The sequence below is a fragment of the Arvicola amphibius genome, chromosome 18 (assembly GCF_903992535.2).
Source record: "Arvicola amphibius chromosome 18, mArvAmp1.2, whole genome shotgun sequence".
Classification (NCBI taxonomy): Eukaryota; Metazoa; Chordata; class Mammalia; order Rodentia; family Cricetidae; genus Arvicola; species Arvicola amphibius.
The window spans coordinates 24,473,930-24,493,496 of NC_052064.1; the positions used below are offsets into that span (position 1 = coordinate 24,473,930).

Sequence of the window (19,567 nt, forward strand, 5' to 3'; positions counted from 1 at the left end):
AGCTGTAATGGGAATATGCATAGACTAGGTTTTGTAAATTTCTAGTTTACTTTGTATTTGACTTACGGAGGCACTTTGAACTCTAACCTTCTGGTATCCTTATAAGATGTTTACAGGAGGTTGGTAATGGAGTTTGATGTAAGTACAGGTCCTCGATATCCGTTTACTTGGTGTGAAAGCTGTATTGGGAATCTGATCTTTCCACGTAAAATTTAATTTAACAATGACCTATTTGGGTGCTGAGCCCTATTTCATCCACCAGCAAGCACAGCAGTGAACATAGCATGAGATGGGTGTGACTCCTTGAAACGATCATTTGAAGATAGTGTCAATTTTATTCTAGCCAGTAAAACGTTAATTTTGTCTATTACAGTTTAAGAATCTATTGTGAAATTTTGATTCTTTAGTGCAGGAAGGAATCAAGAAGTGAGCATAAAGCTATTAAGAAATTGTTCTTAGCCGGGCGGTGGTGGTGCACGCCTTTAATCCCAGCACTTGGGAGGCAGAGGCAGGCGGATCTCTGTGAGTTCGAGGCCAGCCTGGTCTACAAGAGCTAGCTCCAGGACAGGCTCCAGAGCCACAAAGAAACCCTGTCTCGAAAAATCAAAACAAAAAAGAAAAGAAAAGAAATTGTTCTTAAATTTGGCATTGTCCAGTTAGGAGACTATTATTTATAATAAAATTTGGTTAATACTGAGTATGAATTAGGAAATGATTAAGGGAATTTACGTTTTGTTTTTGTAAGCATTTCCCTACTTAGGCAATGATAATGGGAATTTAAATCTTCCACGGTGAGCAAAATTCTGATTAATATTAAGTATAAACTAGGAAATGGTCATGGAAGTTTAAATTTTGTTTCTGAAAGTGTTTCCCTAATCAAGCAATAAGACTGGGATTCTCCTTCCTCTCTGTTTTGAGATGGGATCTGGCTGGCCTGGAACTCACAGTGTAGACCAGGCTGGCCTCCAACTCACAGAGATCTGCTGAGTGCTGGTATTAAAGGTGTGTACAAACATACCTGGCTAAATCTGAATTCTTTTTAGAAAGCATTTTCCTACTAAGTCTTTGCTCAGTGGGCCACTGTAACTTGATTCTGTAGTTAGGGAAATTAGCCTTCTCCGCTTCCATCCAGTTTTGGTTGCTGGTAATTAAAAATAAAATGTGGAGAAATACTATTTTAGGTTTAGAGGTAAATCTGGGTTTGTGAGGTAAATTGTTAATGCTGTTGATGTTATATTTCATCAAACTGGGATCAAACTCGGCGTGGTTAATATGGGAGGCGCGTGTCCTGCTCCTGAGTCCACCCTTGGCTTTCATTTTTGTTATTTTGATGGCATTTACAGTATCATAAATTTGGAGAACTCTGAATAAATCTTAAAACGACTAGAACTTTGGTCAGTTGAAATCTTAGAAATGGCTTCAAGTTAGAGTAAAATCATTCTTTTCGAAGCCGTATTTCAGATTTGTAGGCGATATCAGATAAAATGGCTTGTCATAGAAGGCAGGTGAGATAAAGTACCGTGAGCCTAAATTTCTATAACTCAGTTTTTTCTTTGTTTTAGCTGTGCTCCATTGAAGTGACATGTGAGTCAGCCAGTGTGATGGCCGCGACTCTGGCTAATGGCGGTTTCTGCCCGATTACTGGTGAAAGAGTCCTCAGTCCCGAGGCCGTTCGGAATACACTGAGTCTGATGCATTCCTGTGGCATGTATGATTTCTCGGGGCAGTTTGCATTCCATGTAAGTAATTGCTGATGACTTTTCTCTTGCAAGGAGCTAGTCTAGACTGGTGCTTTTAAAAATGCAGTTTGAACTTTGCTTCTAAAGCTGCTTTATTTCTGAAGAGAGGCTTGTTTCCAAGGTTAATTGGTTACAAATGAGTAAGAAGTAGAGTTAACTAGTATGCGAGATGTCCTTAAGAATCCACTCACTTTAGATGTGTTCTGAAGGCATCCACGATACAAGGTTAGTCCAGACTTGCTGTGGGTTTCTTGCTGATACTTGGCATTAGGGTGGATTGTACCTCAAGAAATCCTTAAACGCAGGAAATGCACATGCAAAGCCCGAGTCCTTGCTTAAGAGTGAAAATGTTTTCTTTTTCTGAGACAGGTTTCTCTGTGTTTGTGTTTCTCTGTAACAATACAAGCTTTGTGTACTTGGCACTTGTAGGCATTTCTTATTTGTTCTTATTTATGTTGTTACATCATAATGCCCTTCCAAATATAGTTTTTGGAACTTTTTTTCTTTTTCTAAGAAACTTGTCTTTTCCATATACTTGTGTGTGTTGGTGCGTCCACCAGCGCCCCTGCCTTGGCTCCAAGATTGAACTCGGGCCGTTGTACTTATTGTCTTGCTCCTTTACCACTCTGAGCCATTTTGCATATTCTGCAGTTTTCAGATGTAGTAAAGTAGAGAAATGGATCTCATGTTATTCATCATTCACCTTTGATCATTATCAGTCCATGACCAACCTTGTTTAATCTGTGTTCAGACTTGCTTTTTCAGTCTTGTTATACTCTAGTATGATTGTAAATGCACAGCACAGCATTATAGTGCCATAAAACTATATGCATTTCTGTTTGCATAGAAAACAGTTAATGTTGTCATTTAGCAATGCTACTAAATTTGAGTACTATATAAATTTGATTTATATAGTTCTACATTTTGTTTGATTTGGAAAGTAAATAATTCGTTTTTTTCATGATCTCTTTTTAACTTATTTTTACCTGAAAACATTGAGTCATTTATTCCTGTATATTCTTTTCAGAATAGATTTTCCTCTGTACTTGGTCTGTTTTCCCTTGTATTTCTTATAAACTGGCAGACCTGATCTGATTGTTTCGTTTGCTTGTCTCATTTAGTTTTTACAAGATTACTGCAATAGTATAGTTCTGTCAAGCACTTGATGTCTGACTCTTAGTAATCCACTAATGAATGTTTCTCTGGCTATGCTAATTTTGTACTTTATCTTAATTGTTCCACCATTATGCAATGATTCCATCTTGCATAATATAAATTTAAGTTTTTTGAAGAGGATTAATTTGTATTAACGTTTCTCTATTCCTTGGCTATTTTTCTGACAATATACTATAGAAAATCTTATGAAGATGCAATTCCTCATTTTTTTTCATTTATGAAATATTTTTAGAAAAGGCTTTTATTTAGAATCAGTATGCTTTTTTAGGATAATTAGAAACTAGGAGTCTGTAAAATAGCAACATTCATAGCCCCACAGTTCAGATTCAAGTACTTTTAAGTTACATTTAGTTTACAAAATGTCTTTCAATTTTTTTCCAATGTTGCACTATATTCCAAGCTTATTTGAACCTTATTTACTGTATCATAAATATATCTATGCAGTACTTTTAATGTAGAAGTTATCTTATTTGGATATACACTATTAAAATACTTTTGCATTTATTTATGTGGAAGGTGAAGGGTTGGAGGTGTCCTTGCACCCTGTGGGGTCTGAGGAAAGGGGAGCAGTCCTCCTCTTCCACGTAGGACTCAGGGCTTGAACTCATCTTACATGTGCCCTAATCATGAAGCAGTTCTCAAACATAACTTTGGTTTATCAAAATATTTATATGACTGCTCCTTTTAAATTATTTTCAGGTTGGTCTTCCTGCAAAATCTGGAGTTGCTGGGGGTATTCTATTAGTTGTCCCCAATGTCATGGGCATGATGTGCTGGTCTCCGCCTCTTGACAAGATGGGCAACAGTGTTAAGGGAATTCACTTCTGTCATGTAAGCAAATTTTCTTGGTGAAAAAAGGGAGAGGGGCATACAAGCTGCTGTCCAGTGTCCAGGGGATTTCCTGTCTGTGGACTAGCTAACTTGGTTATGTGGACTAGCTAACTAGGTTGTGTTGAAGGTGGTTGTAGAGAGGCTGCAGACTGTCTTTAACCCGGCTCCCATTTAATTTTCTTTTAGAAATTGTATGTGTGTGGGTGTATATGTTCTGTAACTGGTGTCCCTGGTGGCTAGAAGGTGTTGTATCCCCAGAGCTGGAGTTGCAGGTGGCTGTGAGCTGCCATGTGGGTGCTGGGATCAAATCTGGGTTCTCTCTTAACTACTGAGTGCTTTAATTTCCCAGATTATAATTTATTTTCAATTTTTAAGAACTCAGCAATAGAGAATTAAAAATAAAATCTCTTTTAACAGTTGACTTAAGGTAACTTATATTGCAAATATAAATGATTAAGTTTTAAAATTATACACTTTTATTTTTTAGTTTAGTGGTTGTTACCAACTACTTCTTGCTAATGTTTCAGCTTTTGTGTTTATTTTCATTTACTACTTCTCAGAGCCCTTGTTGAGTGCTGTATACTTACGGACTTCCCAATTGGAATTCTGATTACAGTTCAGGCTTACATATTTTGCAAATCTAAAAAATGTAATTGTATTTTGGTTAAGTGATTTTAAAAGAAAAAATTTCATGGTTACACAAGTTGCCTTGATATGACTTGTTAAAAATCCTGTGTTACAGAAATTGACAGTCTGAGTGACTAAGCCTTAATGTTCAGTGCTTACCCAGGAGTCACCCAGTTGTTCCTCCTCCTGACCATCGGGCTGTTCCACCAGCCAGCAGAATGGTTGCTAGGAGACAGCAGTGCAGCTGCAGAGTACAAGCATAATTTGCTGATTTCTTAACCGTATTCTGTGTAACTCTTCACAGGATCTTGTTTCTCTGTGTAACTTCCATAACTATGATAATCTGAGACACTTTGCAAAGAAACTCGACCCTCGGAGGGAAGGTGGCGATCAGAGGGTAAGCCCGTCCTTTCTTCCTTCTCCTCCATTGCTCTCTGGGACAGGGAGTAGCCTCACCTGCTGTTACATACAACCCCAGTATTACAGTTTCATGTCTTTGCCAATTTCAAATAAATAAGGTATTCCTATTTTTCAGTCACTAGTACATAGATATTAAAATTAATTTTTGATATTTAAACTGGAAATGGTTAGCTTAGCAGCAGTGCTGGTTTCTGCTGCTTTATGCAATTGTTTTATAATTGATTATATTAAAATAAGATATTGGCAGATTTTATGTACTATTAATCCAGTTTTTAAAGCCTTGTTTTTACTCTTACTATTTGTCAGTTATTGTTTGGGGTTTTAAGTTGCCTCATTGTCTACTTTGTGGATGGACATGTAATGGAAAGACACACGAAACCCATAGCAAAAAGGCCACCGGAGAGAAAACACTTTCCAGAGCAGGTTTAATGATACAATGTTGATTAGAGGCAATAAGAAAGCTCTACTACTCCATGCTAAATACCCCCAAGGTCTTGTGTATTACCACTGTTTGTGGCCTCATTATGCATAATCATTTCAGTTTTAGAGCTATTATGAAGATAGGACTTGTTGGGCGGTGGTGGCGCACACCTTTAATCCAGAACGTGGGAGGCAGAGGCAGGCGGATGTCTGTGAGTTTGAGGCCAGCCTGGTCTATAGAGAGAGTTCTAGGATAGACTTCAAAGCTACAGAGAGAAACCCTGCCTCCAACCACCCCCTCCCCGAAAGATCAGGGCTTAATTTTCTTTCTCATTGGACCAAAGGAGTTGCTGTTGAATTTTAATAACATTCCTTTGTATCCTATATGAAGAAATATATTAGTATATAGGAAAAATATATTAGAAAAGCACTTACAAGTAGTAATTTAAATGTGTACTGAGTACATTATTGTAAGTGCTGGCTTATGTTTGTGTTTCAGTCAGAGTAACCTTTGATACTGTCTGAGAACTTTGAGAAGCTGGCAGTGTAGGAACTTCCCTGCCAGTCAGCATGAGTCACACGTAACAGGATGTCAGATGGTGGTGGGTGAACATATTGATGGATCTTAATAACTTTGGTTGAAAAATGCCGTTTTGTAGCATGGACCTTTTGTCACGCGAGTGCACTAATAAATTGTGTATGTTGCTTGAACAACTAGCATTCCTTTGGACCATTGGACTATGAGAGTCTCCAGCAAGAACTTGCTTTAAAAGACACGGTGTGGAAAAAAGTGTCACCCGAGTCGAGTGAGAACACCTCTGCAGCTGTAGTGTATAGGATGGAGAGTCTGGGGGACAGACGCTAGAGACGCGGGCTCGCTCACCGCGAAACAACTTTAGGCTTCCCCCCCCCCCTTCAAACTAAGTATTTATTTGAGCTTTTCATTGTTATCAACCTTGGGTACTGGAGCCATAAAACTTAAAAAAAATTTTTTTTTTGCTTGTAATCTTTGTACAAAGAAATGAAAAGATTTGTTAATTTTTAGACGAGCATTTACAAGTAAAGCAAATTTTGCTTTATTTTTTAAAACTACAAAAATGTAATTTCTTTAATTACATTAAAATTTTCACTATATAGTCAGATAACCACAGTGTTAATGATTTTTAAAACCTACATATCAAAGTATTGATGGATTTGTTTTCTTTTCCAGTTATTTATCTTATGCTATACCCGATAGGATATTGGTAGTGACAGTAATAAAGTACTTCCATGCCAAATACAAAACTAAACAGGCAAAGTAATCCAAATTATTTTATTTAAAAGAGCAGTAGATTATAAAATTAGCTTTGGTTTACCCATATGTCAGTTATACTGATAAATTGGCTCTAAATATTTAAAATGCAGTTAAAATTTATCAAATATTTTAAAACACCTGTTTTGGTTTTGCTGGTTTGTGTTTGTTTTGCCACTCCTCTTGTTCTGTCAGAATCCAGTGTGTTAGGAGTGTTTCGGCTCACGGAGACAGTTCAGCCAAAGAATTGCAGGTGTGTGGGAACCGTGTGTGTTGTTAAAAAGCTATAATGGTTAGCCGCTCAGACAAAGACAGTAAATATCTTCAAAATGGATTGTATTTTCATATTATTCATGTACTTTTTTGTTGTATTTAAGTATGAATGGTAAATTTTGTTTTTTAGCTTTTAGTAATTTTATTGTGTTTCATAAGTGCTAATGAATATTTCTTTTGTGATAAATTATTACATCTCATAAATTTTGTTCTTTTTGAACTTTTATTAGCATACTTATGAAATTAATTTAGTCTGAAGGTATTACATATGCAACTAAAATATTTGTTAAATCTGAATGCTTCTGTTCGTTTTAAAAATGCAATATTGAGAATCAAAACTTCTTTTTAAGAGAACTATGGGCTCCATTTATCCGATTGAGAACAATTATATGGATTATTTTTAAAATCTTAACTTGGCCAAAAAATACTAATGTTCTATAGTATTTATTTGTATTTCTTCTTTCATCCATGTATCTTGTTTTTCTCACAATTTCAAATTTAATTTTTCAAATTCATTTTTAAACTTTAAATTTTAGGCAAGTGGTTGAGAATAAAAGCCTTAGGTCTTTTTAGAGTTAGGGCATACGTGCAGTGGGACAGCGCAGGAAAGCACACTTCATTGACATGGATACTGAATAGGAAGGTGTAGAAAAGGCCTCGTGAGCAGGTTTGAGAGTGGAAGCTGTGGTCTTAACAGAAGAAATTTCTTCCCAGAAGTGCTACCTAAAAACCTCGGACTAATTTAAGTATTAAGTTCTGTATTTAAATAATCCCATGGTGAGTTTTCGAAAAGACTGTTCTGTTGCTCCAGTGTTCAGATGCATTTCCTGACTGGATGCCTCGTAAGTCTTCCACTACCCCTCACCTGGACAGTGAACATTTCTTTTAGTCATACCCAGGGCCATTTGGGATTGAACGCCTTAATTGGAAAAAAGATTTTAGTTTTTCCTACATTCTCTATATTCAGAATTTGCCGTTTCATTCAGAAGTTGGCTCTACTTTACAAAATAATTACTTTATAAAATTTTCATATCGTGTGCATATTTGTGTAAATTTCAGAATTACTTTGTTGATTTGTAGCACTTCCTGTAGATAATGCACACTTTACTATGAGGTGTTTAAGGAGCATCGTTGGGAACGAGCATTCAGAAGTGTGAGGAGAAGACACTACAGTGAGAGGGTACGGTGTCGAGTGTCTGCAGACTTCGATGACAAAGGACAGGGAGCCTTGCCAGTTCGTGAAGTGGTTCAGTCCCTTCAGTGTTCTCAAATAAAGTGCTTTGAGAAGTACCCAGGATTGTTGGGTTTAATTTTTCCTGCCATTATTGATTCTTGATATTCAAGCATTTACATGATAGTGTATTTTTTCTTTTCTTTTTCTTGTTTTGGCCATCATTAACATTTCATTTGAAATGCATACTTCTAAAATATTTTCTTTTTTGCATAAATGTTGTGCATTTTATCTTAGTGTTTGGATTAAAACATTTCTGTTGTTGAGCTTTTTCCATTTGCTTTGTATATTTAATAATGTACCTTTATTTTCCAGTATGCCTACTTTTTGTATTGTACAATAAATTTATTTTAAGCTGATTTTATTGTTTTTTTTTTTAATATATATCTGTAAAAACACCAGTATGTTTAAAATAACAACAACAACATAAAAAACACTTGGGGTTTTAACTTAGCAAAAAATTATCTTTTGTGAAGATATTGACTGTTCTGAAGATTGCCTAGAAAGGAAACTAAAAATAACTAGAAAGGAAACTAAAAAAAGTTATTTGAGATTTTATTTTTAATGATGTATAGTAGGGAGGAATTTTCCCATTGGTTGTACTTGAATTATTTAAAGAAAGACTTGGCTAACACCCTCGCCCCTGCCCCCAAACACAATCACATAAAAGTAAAAACCAGAAACAATTTTATTCTATTTGCAGGCTATTTCTGCTTCTGAGGAAGAATGCAACTAATTTTATTTGTTGTTCAAATAGTAGGGGATAACCACTGCCAAAGCAATAAAGTGTGTTTTAGTCTCTGCGTAGGATAAAGTTGTTCTCACAGAATAGAGTGTGCGGTGTGACGGTGACACAGAAGTCTGCCTCGGGAGCTTCCGTTTCTTCTCTCCAGCCGTTCGCAGACCATCCACAGCACGCACTGCACGCACTCAGTGTCGGGGCATTTTTCTGTTTTAGAGGGATTCCCTAAATATATTTTAAAAGTTTTGAATAAGAAAGTGCTCTTGTTTGCATTAATTAGCATTAATATGTGATGTTTCAAATTAACTTTTGGTTCTAGTTAACAGCTCTCGGTATGTTCAGTGTGGTATGTGTAATAGTTTATGTTTATTTAAGCTAACGATACTCTTTCTAACCCGCTGAAAGCACAGTGAAAGGGGCACAGATGCTTGGACAGTGTTCCGTTCCTACGGAAGAACTGCTGCATTGAGCGCGTGCACGTGTGCACGTGTGCATCTCAGGTTCATCTACTCACCAGCTGTCCTTTCCATGTAGTCTTTTATGATGATTTATTGAATCACTGTATTCCTACTCCAGGGTTTTGCCATAAAGAACTAAAATTTTTGCCAGTCCCAATTTAACGAGATCTGTTCGTGTTGACTTTAAAGACTTGTGGTTTTTCTTGTTGCTGTTCCTATTTTCTGCTGGTGCTGTCTGCCAGGAGAGTAAGGAACAGTGTCTGGAAAGTCCAGGGCAGGGGAAGCAGGAATGTCCGAATGCCTGCCTGTAGGTTTGTGTGACCTTACACACTTTCCAGCATTTATTTATAAGTGAATAATTTAAAATAATGCTACTATCATTTCACTTTATAGATTGATTTGTAGTTCACTGCAAATCTAGTTATGAGAATTTTCTTCATTGATATTTTGTTTTTATTTTGTGTGCATTGGCATTTTGCCTGCGTGTATGTCTGTGTGGGGGTGTTGGATGCTGGAGTTACAGACAGTTGTGAGCTGCCATGTGGATGCTGGGAATCGAACTCGGGTCCCTTGGAAAAGCAGTTGGTGCTCTTAACCACTCAGCCATCTTTCCAGCCCCTATTATTTATTTTTTAAGAGTTTTGATTTATCTACTAAATGGCTTTAAGTTGAAGGGTGAAGTTTTAAAGATTTAGTTTACTTACATGTGATTCCCCCCCCCTTAGTTCTCTGCCACCTTCTGTTAAATCTTGCATATGCACTGTGTAATGAAGCCAGAGCCACCTGAAGATGGAGTGTAAAAAGCTAATTACCATGCATCATGAAGTCCAGTTTAGTTTAGGCTTACTTAGAACAGACTGTACTTCACTCAGTCCATTCTCTGAAGCCCCAGTTCTCTGATAAGGACAACTATGTATGAACATATATTTAAATATAGTCATGCTTCATTTCAAATTGAAGTGCAGTTTCATAAATTATATTTCCTAGAAATGGAAGAAATGTAAATGTATTTGGAAGGTTTTCCCCTCTAGATTCAATAGTTTGCTGATGTGGATACTGTAAAATGTCACGCTTGAAGGAATTTCAAAGCCTACTATCTAATATAAATAGAGCTGACAGAATTTGATGTTTCTTACATTTCTTAATAGAAAAACGCTTTTAAAACAAAAATGGCTGATGGTAATATTCTAAGTAGTTTGTGTTGCCCGTTTTAGGTATTGGTCTTACATTGCTGAAATGCTCTTCAGTTCTAACACCGTCAACGATTAAAATTACATACTTAGAAAGACTTAGCTTTTGAAAGGAAAACTTTTTACCTGAAATCGTCTTTGCTTTTATATCACGTTTTTGGTGATTTTCTTTTGTTCCCATAGTGAAACTCTTCTCTGTCTTGCAGTGTACTTGAGACTCTGAGTTACATAATAGTTACATTTGTGTTCTACAAACAGTTGAAGGGTTCTCTTGTGTTAAGAAAAGAAAATCAGTTGGGTCTTGGTCGGTCTTGGACATCCTATGACTCACTCTGATCTTGTGTGCCGTTTGGATTTGCTGAAAGTCACTGGATGATATTAAATGTGATCTTGAAGGCTCCCTGGTAGAAGCTCGCACTCGGCTGCTAAGTGTTCTCTCAGCGTACCTGCTCTGTCACGGCTGTCTGTGGTGGCCCTACGGTGGATACTGCGATCTCGTTTGCGCAGGCTTTTTAAGGAGAAGCACAATTAGCAATGATAGGACGGCAAGTTACTAGGCAGGTTGATTGTACCGTCAACACTTATTAAAACGACCTAATTTTATTCTTTGTTAAGTAACAGTGCAGCTAATTAAAACCAGTCAGGTTAGAAATGAATGTTACGTAATTACACCCTAGTTCTAAAAATAAAATTATTACCCTGGAACCTATGAAGAAGTCAGTGCAGCAGGAGTGTGACTCCAAAAATAAATGCTGCACCACTGGTTTAAAAATGAGTTCCTTTCGAGTTAAATATAAGTAAGATTGAAAAATGCACGAAGTACTTGAAATTCAAAGTCGTGTTGGCAGAAGCAGCTGGTTGTCTTTGGGTTTTGGCTTTCCCTGGAACGTGTAAAATAAGCTGCTCATTTTTTATTTGCGTCTGTGAATGACTGCAACAAAATCCCTGATTTGTTTGTCTCTAGTGCAAAGTATCTGGCAAATGGTTCTTCACTTTGTGGTTTGGGAAATTATTTATTTATTTATTTATTCATTCATTCATTCATTCATTCATTTATTTATTTAGAGCAGAAATGTTAAACATAGTGGGCACTTGAAATGTATTCATTTTCTAAGATTTTATTGATTTGTAAAATGTGAGACTTAGTTCCTGTCTAAGAAGTATTGTTCTGGTAGACATATAGCACAGTGTCGTGTGTGCTCACCCTGGGTTCAGTCCCAGCACCAGGAAGTTTGAAGGGAAAAAATGGTTGTGTTTTCTATGTCTCGGCTGACACCCGCCTAGTTCACTCTTCTCTACAGATGTATAGATGCACTAATCTTGGCTCTTAAGAGTCTAGCTATTGTACTAAATCCTGTTTGCCTACCTGCCAAATTAAGAAGATATAATATTAGCATCACTATGCTTATGTAAATAGTCATGATTGAACTATTCCATTGTGAAATTAAAATCTCAGGTCTTGTTAAATTTCTCTTTAGCTGTAGTTTATAACTAAGTCCTCAGTGTCTCACATGTGCCTGTGTTATTACTGTGCAGTGTCACATACGGGACAGCGTAATTTAAGTCTTAAACTTTCCTTTAGTGAAATTAATAATGTGTAAAACCGTGGGATACATAATTAATTGAATTCTGTGTCTAGCCTGCTGTCCTTCCTCCTCATCACTCAAGTTTAAAATCTTGACTGGAGAGTCCAACATGTATTACCTTTAAGTATTCCTGTTTATTTTTAATCTTATCATAATTTGCTTTAATCCATATCATAATTTGCTTCTGGTAGAATATGAGATGTTTCTTGAATTTTATCATGGTTAGCCCTGAAGGAATTTTCATCGTTAAATCATGTTTTCTTTCCACTTCAGTAGTATCGGTTCCTGTTATTTCCTTTTTCTTTTTAGCCTTTTATGTTAAGAACATACATGAACTATAAAGCCCAAACTTTACTCAGCGTAGTGTAGTTTAGTCTTCATTATTTTACATATGCAGTATATGCGTTTTGCGTTCATGTCTGTTCCCATAATTTACAGTTTAAATAAAAAATGAATTGTTTGAGATGGCTCTTGGAACTGAGATGTAAATGTTCGCTGGTGCTGTCACCGTGTCTTTGGGGGCCCTGTGTAGAGAGAGGGCTGTTTCCTTTTTCTGTAATAGTTGCTTTGTCAAGTATTGTCAGGCATCACTGTTAGACGTGGGCTAAGCATTTGGATCTTCTCCAGAGTGCTTGCAGGTGCAGGGTAGTTGTTGTGTCATGGATGGTCCACCACAGGCGCGTCTTGTCTTCTCTAAGTGTTTTCGTGGACTAGAGTGGATGGTCCACCACAGGCGCGTCTTGTCTTCTCTACGTGTTTTCGTGGACTAGCGTGGATGGTCCACCACAGGCGCGTCTTGTCTTCTCTAAGTGTTTTCGTGGACTAGCGTGGATGGCCCACCACAGGCGCGTCTTGTCTTCTCTAAGTGTTTGTGTGGGCTGTCGTGTTTTCTCTAAAAAGGCCTTTATTTCATTCTTCTCCACAACCACTATCTTAATATTTTTTGGAACCAAGTGTTTCCGAGTTCTGTGACTGAAGTTTCCTTACCCTGGTCTGAGTAAGGCTGACTTCCTGGAGAGATACCATATTTCTTTAATTTCTCATTTGTAGCCATTTTAATTTTTTTTATTTTACTTTTCGTAATGTTGGGGGCGGGGGTATATACACATGAATGGGGGAGCCTGATATTGCCACCGTTTCCTGGAGCTGGAGCCACAGGCAGTTGTGAGCCCTGTGATGTGGGTGCTGCACACTGTTCCCTAGACCTCTGTTCACTCCAGCCTGTGTAGTCTGGTCACAAGTTTGGAAGGATGACATGTCCCTAGAACAGACACAACTTAAAACGGGGAGAAATGCCTTAGCTGTACAGTTGTGAGCTAATTTTCCAAAGGTTTGGGCCTGAACACATGTGGCCCAGGTTTATTCAGGCGTCTTATCTTGTTAGCTTAAATGATCGGGGTTTCTGTCATTGTTCCTTTGTTTTTTATGTCAACAATTAGCAATCAACTCCAGCATCAAGGCATGTGTGAAACACTAGCAGAGGCTGCGTAATTGGCTTCTAGGATCACTGTACTCGCTGACACACCCTGTGCTTAGTGTGTGTTCCGAGAACTATGCTTACCCTCGCGGACACCTCGAGACAGGTGCATCTCTAGGTTCTGGACAGGTTCTCTTAAATTCCCTAAGTTCACACAGCTCTAGGGGTGTAGAAAGCAGCTCATTCTTGACAACAATCCGGCTTTGTCCTTTTGTGGTTCATAAATCACCATTAAAATGAGAATTTTCCATGAAAATCAAAGGGCTGACACTCTCAGAATGCCTTTGTAGACCAAGAATTTAAAGAAACCTTATGGTTTTCTGTAAGTTAATTTCACTACAACTTAATCGTGGAAGAGGTGCTTACAAGCCATGTTGGCAGTGCTCTGAAAAAAAAAAAAAAATCTCCCAAGATCCTCTTCTAAGCGTGGCAGGAAGCTCTGGGAAGTTGTGGGCACGATCAGACGTGACCTGAAGTGGACAGGAGTCTGTCTCAGAGCGGAAGCTTCTATCCGAAGGGAATGATGAAGTCTGTCGGCTGCTCAGAGCATCCTTTGGGCTGTAGGTGAGCTTGTTTCCCATGGCCTGGACATGCTCACTACATTCGCTGTAGAGTGTTAACACTAAAACTTGTTTTATTCCAAACAAATTGTTTAGTTTTTAAAGTCCGTCTGCCTCTGAACTGTCTTCTTAACCTAATGTAGTTTATCTAAAGTTTTCACCACCTCTAGGTCATACCTTAGGACCCCAAGTAGGATTTACTTCTGTTCTCGTTCTTGGTTATGAATAGGATATCGTTCCAAGAGTAAGTTTAGCTTCTGCACTGAATCGAAACTATGATTCAGTGGCAAAGATGACATTTCCCTGGTCACCAAAGTCCGTTATAGTCATCCTTATATAATTGATTGGTTTTGACTTTAATGATGAAATTAAGTGGTGTTGCACGCTTCTAATCCCAACCCTTGATCCCAGTCCTCGGGAGGCAGAGGCAAGCGGATCTCTGAGTTCAAGGCCAGCCTGGTCTACAGAAGAGTTCCAGGACAGCCAGGACCATTACATAGAGAAACCCTGTCTCGACAAAACAAAAAAGAAACAACATCTACCGGGTTGTGGTGACTCATGGCTTTAATCCCAGCACTTGGGAGGCAGAGGCAGGTGGATCTCTGAGTTCAAGGCCAGTCTGGTCTACAGAGAAAATGCCAGGACAGGCTCCAAAGCTACACAGAGAAACCCTGTCTCAAAAACAAAACCAAAAAGAGAAAAAGGGGAGAGGCAGATTGTAGTTGGGTTTACAAATTGTGTTAGTTTTCCTGGAAACCATGGGGAAGGTGCTTTCTATTGAAAAGAAATCATGAGCTTAGAGGTAAGGTAGATTGCAAGGTTTCAGATTTGGAGGAGAAAGGGCAGGAGGCTTGGTGATGCCCTTCAGATACTGCTAGGGTGGTAGCTGCGGTCGTCTGCCTGGTTCGCTGTCTTGGGAGTGTACCTCGAATTTGGATTTAGGCAGATGGCAACTGCAAGAGATTGGGAAAGAAAGGGTTTTACAGTGGTCTTTAGCATGCTGGCTTTGGAACCTACTTGAGATTCTTTCCACACAGAAGACATGCTTGACACGCTTGTAGATTGTACACTGCCCCCGAGTGCTTCTACTTAGAGAACTTGGCACTGGTGCATTCCATACTCAGAAGTGGACTGTGTCTATAAAGTACGTCCTGTGCCACGTCTGACCTCTGTACTTTCAGAATGAAAGCATTCTTGGAAGAATCCAATGCTACGCTGAACGTGGTGGGCAGTTACATCATCACAGCACTCCGAAGGCTGAGACAGGGAAAAACATGGTATATGCTTAAATAGGAATAGTTGCTAAGTGATGATAACGTCTTAGGAAAGATGTTGGAGAATGTGGGATGCACACATATCGGACAGTAAAATATCCCTTTATCCAGAAGCTTCCTATACGCTCGAAGTCCTTGACCATTGTAATGTGAGTAGTGATCAGAAAGACCAGGAAGATGCCTTGTCAAAACACACATTGTCACATCTCTGCATGGACCCATACAGTACACATTGAACGCTCACAGAACTGTAAAGCAGAGTTAGGTATTGCTCACTGTGCAGCCGTGAGAATTAGGATGTCCTCCTAATGTCAAGGCAGTTAGTGTGTCTTGGGATGGCCATTTGCCAGTGGGCATCTCAAAGGAGTGGCCATTCAATTCTGAATGAAAGGCCTAATTTACCTGTAACACTGCCGTGACTTTCTCAGAAGAAATAGAGCCCCCCATCCCTTCTTCAGAATCTTGTCTGTATTTATTGTTACTGTTTTCCCAAGATGGTGTTTGTAGCTGTCCTTGGATTTGAGTGGCCCTAATTGTGTTTTTACTGAAGCAACCTGTATTTGGTAACCAATTTCTTTTTTCTTTTTAAACTTGGCTCTTGGGGTTTTTTTTTTTTTTTTTTTTTCTCTTTAGAGGTTTGATGGGCTCAATTTTCTGGTTACAATACAAACTGTAAGCAGGTGCATCCCTTAACCATGCTATGCGTGTGGTACCTTGTCCTTTATAACATGCATGTTACCCATCTCCATGAAGCCTTACAGCCGTGTGTGTGGAGAAGCCCAGAGTGAATGAAAGCAGCCACCAGAGCAAGTTAGTCCCCTTCGGTCCCCATGACCCCGACAAAAGCAGGATGCTTCTGAGCGCACTGCGTGTTCGAGGCCAGTCACCAGCATTAGCAGAGACACAGATCGATCCACCGAGTTAAGCGATTGTTTCCTATGTTTCGTACTTGAATTAACCCAAAACTCAGACTTCACTTGTTAGAGAATTAAATGCAGAGAACAAAGATACACTCTTCAACTCCTTTGCATTTGCTATCAAATTGGATTCTTTCCTTGTTTTCACATCATTAAAAAAATTTGATTGACATTAATAAAAAATTGGGATCTCTGACTTCCTATCACAGCATCTTGGCATTGCAGCGTTTGCTTGGAGATCTCTTAGCCCGATTGAGGTGCCTGGCGTCAGGCAGACTCCTGGGCCACTTGTCTCTGATACCAGTCCAGCCTGTCACTCAAATGCCTGGCTGTCAGTAGCAGTACTTAAAGCTTTTGATTCAGCCAAGGAGAGGAAGTGCTCTTTTTTTTTTTAATAACATAATCTTAATCCCTTTTTGTTTTTAATTTAATGGGAAGTCACTTTTTAGCAAGACCTAGACTTCACATTACTGATGGTTTGCTTAGCAGTTTTTTTTTTTTTTTTTTTTTTTCTCATGGTTTATTTTTTTTTTATATTTAAAAATTTCCATCTCCTTCCCTCCTCCTCCCCCCTCCCTCCCCTCCTTCTCCCCTTTCTCTCCCCTCCTTCTCCCCCTTCCCTCCCCTCCCCTCCACCCATACCTCCCCTCCCTCCCTCTCAAGGCCAAGGAGCCATCAGGGTTCCCCACTCTATGCTAAGACCAAGGTCCTCCCAACTCCCCCCAGGTCCAGTTGGAATGGGACTGATGGATCATGCGACCAAACCCGTCTCTCTGAGTGTGGCCAACAGCGGGGGCTGACTGAGAAGCAAAGGACAATGGCTCTGGGCTCTGACTGTTCTTCATGGACGGGCTCTGTGGGAGCCTTCTCAGCTTGGTCGATCACCTTCTTAGCAGTTTATTTTTGAGCAAAAGAGTGGACTACAGTCTGGAGCTGCCATGTTTAACCTTGCATTTTAAAGGTGAAATTTCTGGAGAGCAGGAACTCTGTCTTTCAGAGTAAAGTTGACTTTGTTTACTGAAATTACCATGGGAGAACTTCCTGTGTTTGTGGCAGGGAAAATGGCTCTGTGACCATGAAATGCCTACATCAGTCATCCTATAAGGACTGCGAGTAACTCCCCCCCCCCCTTATCTGACCGAGCAGGTCAGTCTGCATTAGCTCTGTCCGCGCCAATCTCTGGAAAGCCTAGGAGCAGACGGCCTCCCGCTCAGCCCACCTAACTGCACAAGCACCCAGAACGCTGTCATCTCTACATCCCCGCTGATAGTCCAGTGGCTCAGAAGTGACAGACCTGTCCACTCACAAACACCGCAGGTTTATTTTCTACCTCCGTTGGCAAGGCATTTGGTTTCCACATATGGGCAACTTAAAAATGTTCCTGTAGCCACACTCTAAGAGGTGGGCGTTTTACTCTGAAAGGAAGACAGGTTTTGACAACAAGCCCAAGAAAGCATTTTCATATAATGCTCAGAGCCTTTGACTCAGCCAAGGAGAGGAGATGGTTTATGCTTTTATTTCTTTGTAATGACATAATCACAACTTTTTGTTGATTTGTTTTAGCTGGTAGTCATTTTTTTAGCAAGTGTTCTCGATTACATGTTACTGAGAATTTTTTGAGTGAGACTTTTAAAACAAAATAGGATCTGCAGTCGTGATGATTTATTTAACAGGCGAAGTATCCATTCCATACAACAGATACTGCAGGGAGCAGAAACAGAGAACAGGCCAGCCAGCCAGGACAGCCTTGTAGTCACCTGCTTAAGCTTTGCATTAGAGCCGTCTAACGACTGGGTCTTATGTGGGGACAAACGAAGGAAGAGGAATCAAGGGACCACAGTTTCCAGCCGGTGATGGGCTAGCTGGAAAATGCCGTTGGGGTAAAAGTAAACCAGGGACCCAGTCTTCCCCAGCCCTCCCAGCTCCCTCTCTTCTAGTACCCAGAAGAGGTCCATTAGCAATTAGAGCTAACTTGTTCGGTTTCCTTCATAAGGTATCTCGAGGACTGTGTCCTGGTCAGGTTTAGAACTGAGAACACAGATGCCTGATCTGGACCCGATCACTGATTATGTTGTGTGACCTCAAGCCAAGGCTCTTCATATTTCATAGATATTCATAGTATTTCATAAATAAAACGTAGCCATCTACATATTTTTAATCTGGCCTGTCAGGGGTCCCAAAATAACTGTAAATGTTGAATTTCTTAAACTCAGCATGATACATTCAATAATTATTATTTACAGGTGCAGTTAGCAGAGTATTTGAGAAGCAGAAGTCACAGCTGAACCTTCTAAAATTCAAAAGAACAAGTTGAAGACGTTGGGATGTTAGGATTTGTGTCATATTTTAGATAGAAAGCTTTGTACACCCACACACACGCACGGGCCCGCAGCTGTGGTAGGAAAAGTAAGCGCTGAGCCTGCCCAGCGCGCCAGAGTCAGGTGAACGCAAGTGAACTGTAACATTTTTGTGCCACTGTTGTCGTGACTTTGTACAAATAAACTAAGGTCTGGTTCTGACGAGTTCTGACAAGGAGGAGATAAGGGAAAAGGTACTGGAAAGCATGCACGACACGGGAACTCAGCCTTGAATTTATAAACTTTTGATGCCTACCCGTCCGAAAGGAGTTTTCACTGTGGGGAGGTATGCACTAAACGTCAGAGCCCTGGATTGGCAGAGGTTCCCCTTCCTGCCCTGTTTGGTCTGTGTTTACGTTACTAAGGAATCCAGCAGGTTTCATGCCTCTGGCAGTCACTGTGAAGCAGCCCACTGTTTTCTGGACCTCTGGTGTAGGAGGAGAGGAGGGAGAGAAGAACCTCTAACTGTTAGCACGCCCAGGTCCTCAGGGTTGACCTGGCCGAGGATTAAAGCTGCTCCCCGTCACAGAGGGTCAGCTTTCTCAGCACGGCCCTTCTGTAGGGTTTCAGTCTAACTGAACCTAGTAGGAAAAGGGCTGCCCCTGAGTAAATGATGCCCCTCTTGTCTTGAAGCTGTTCATTTCATTTTCTTTCTTGGTGCTCTACCCACACCTCGTTCCATGAATTATATAAACTAAACCTAGGTGACGTAGGGTATAGATGGCAGGTCTATAATCCCAGGAGCCCAGAGGCTGAATGGGAGGATAGGAGTTCAGAGCCAGCCAGGGCTTCCAGTAGGGACTCTAAAACTGAGTCGTTTGTGATTTATTACATAATACCCAGGCATGTGATACCTCCTATTGCCTTCTGTCTGAGACACTTTGTGAGCAAACTTTTTTTTTTTTTTTTACTGATTTGGAGAAAATTCAGGCCTTTTGTTTTAATGAGAATAATAATAAACTTCCATGGTTAGGTACCTTAGTCAGTTTTGTTAAGGT

The 19,567-nt window shown here is 39.6% G+C and overlaps 1 protein-coding gene across 1 annotated transcript in view; it reads left to right on the forward strand.

The window, feature by feature from the left end:
* Gls (glutaminase) overlaps positions 1–19,567 on the forward strand; it is a 62,230-nt gene that overhangs the window by 34,817 nt on the left and 7,846 nt on the right. The window contains exons 12-14 of the mRNA XM_038315396.1: positions 1,563–1,739; positions 3,615–3,746; positions 4,678–4,770. Coding sequence (XP_038171324.1) covers positions 1,563–1,739; positions 3,615–3,746; positions 4,678–4,770 — 402 coding nt within the window. The remainder of the gene's footprint in view (positions 1–1,562; positions 1,740–3,614; positions 3,747–4,677; positions 4,771–19,567) is intronic.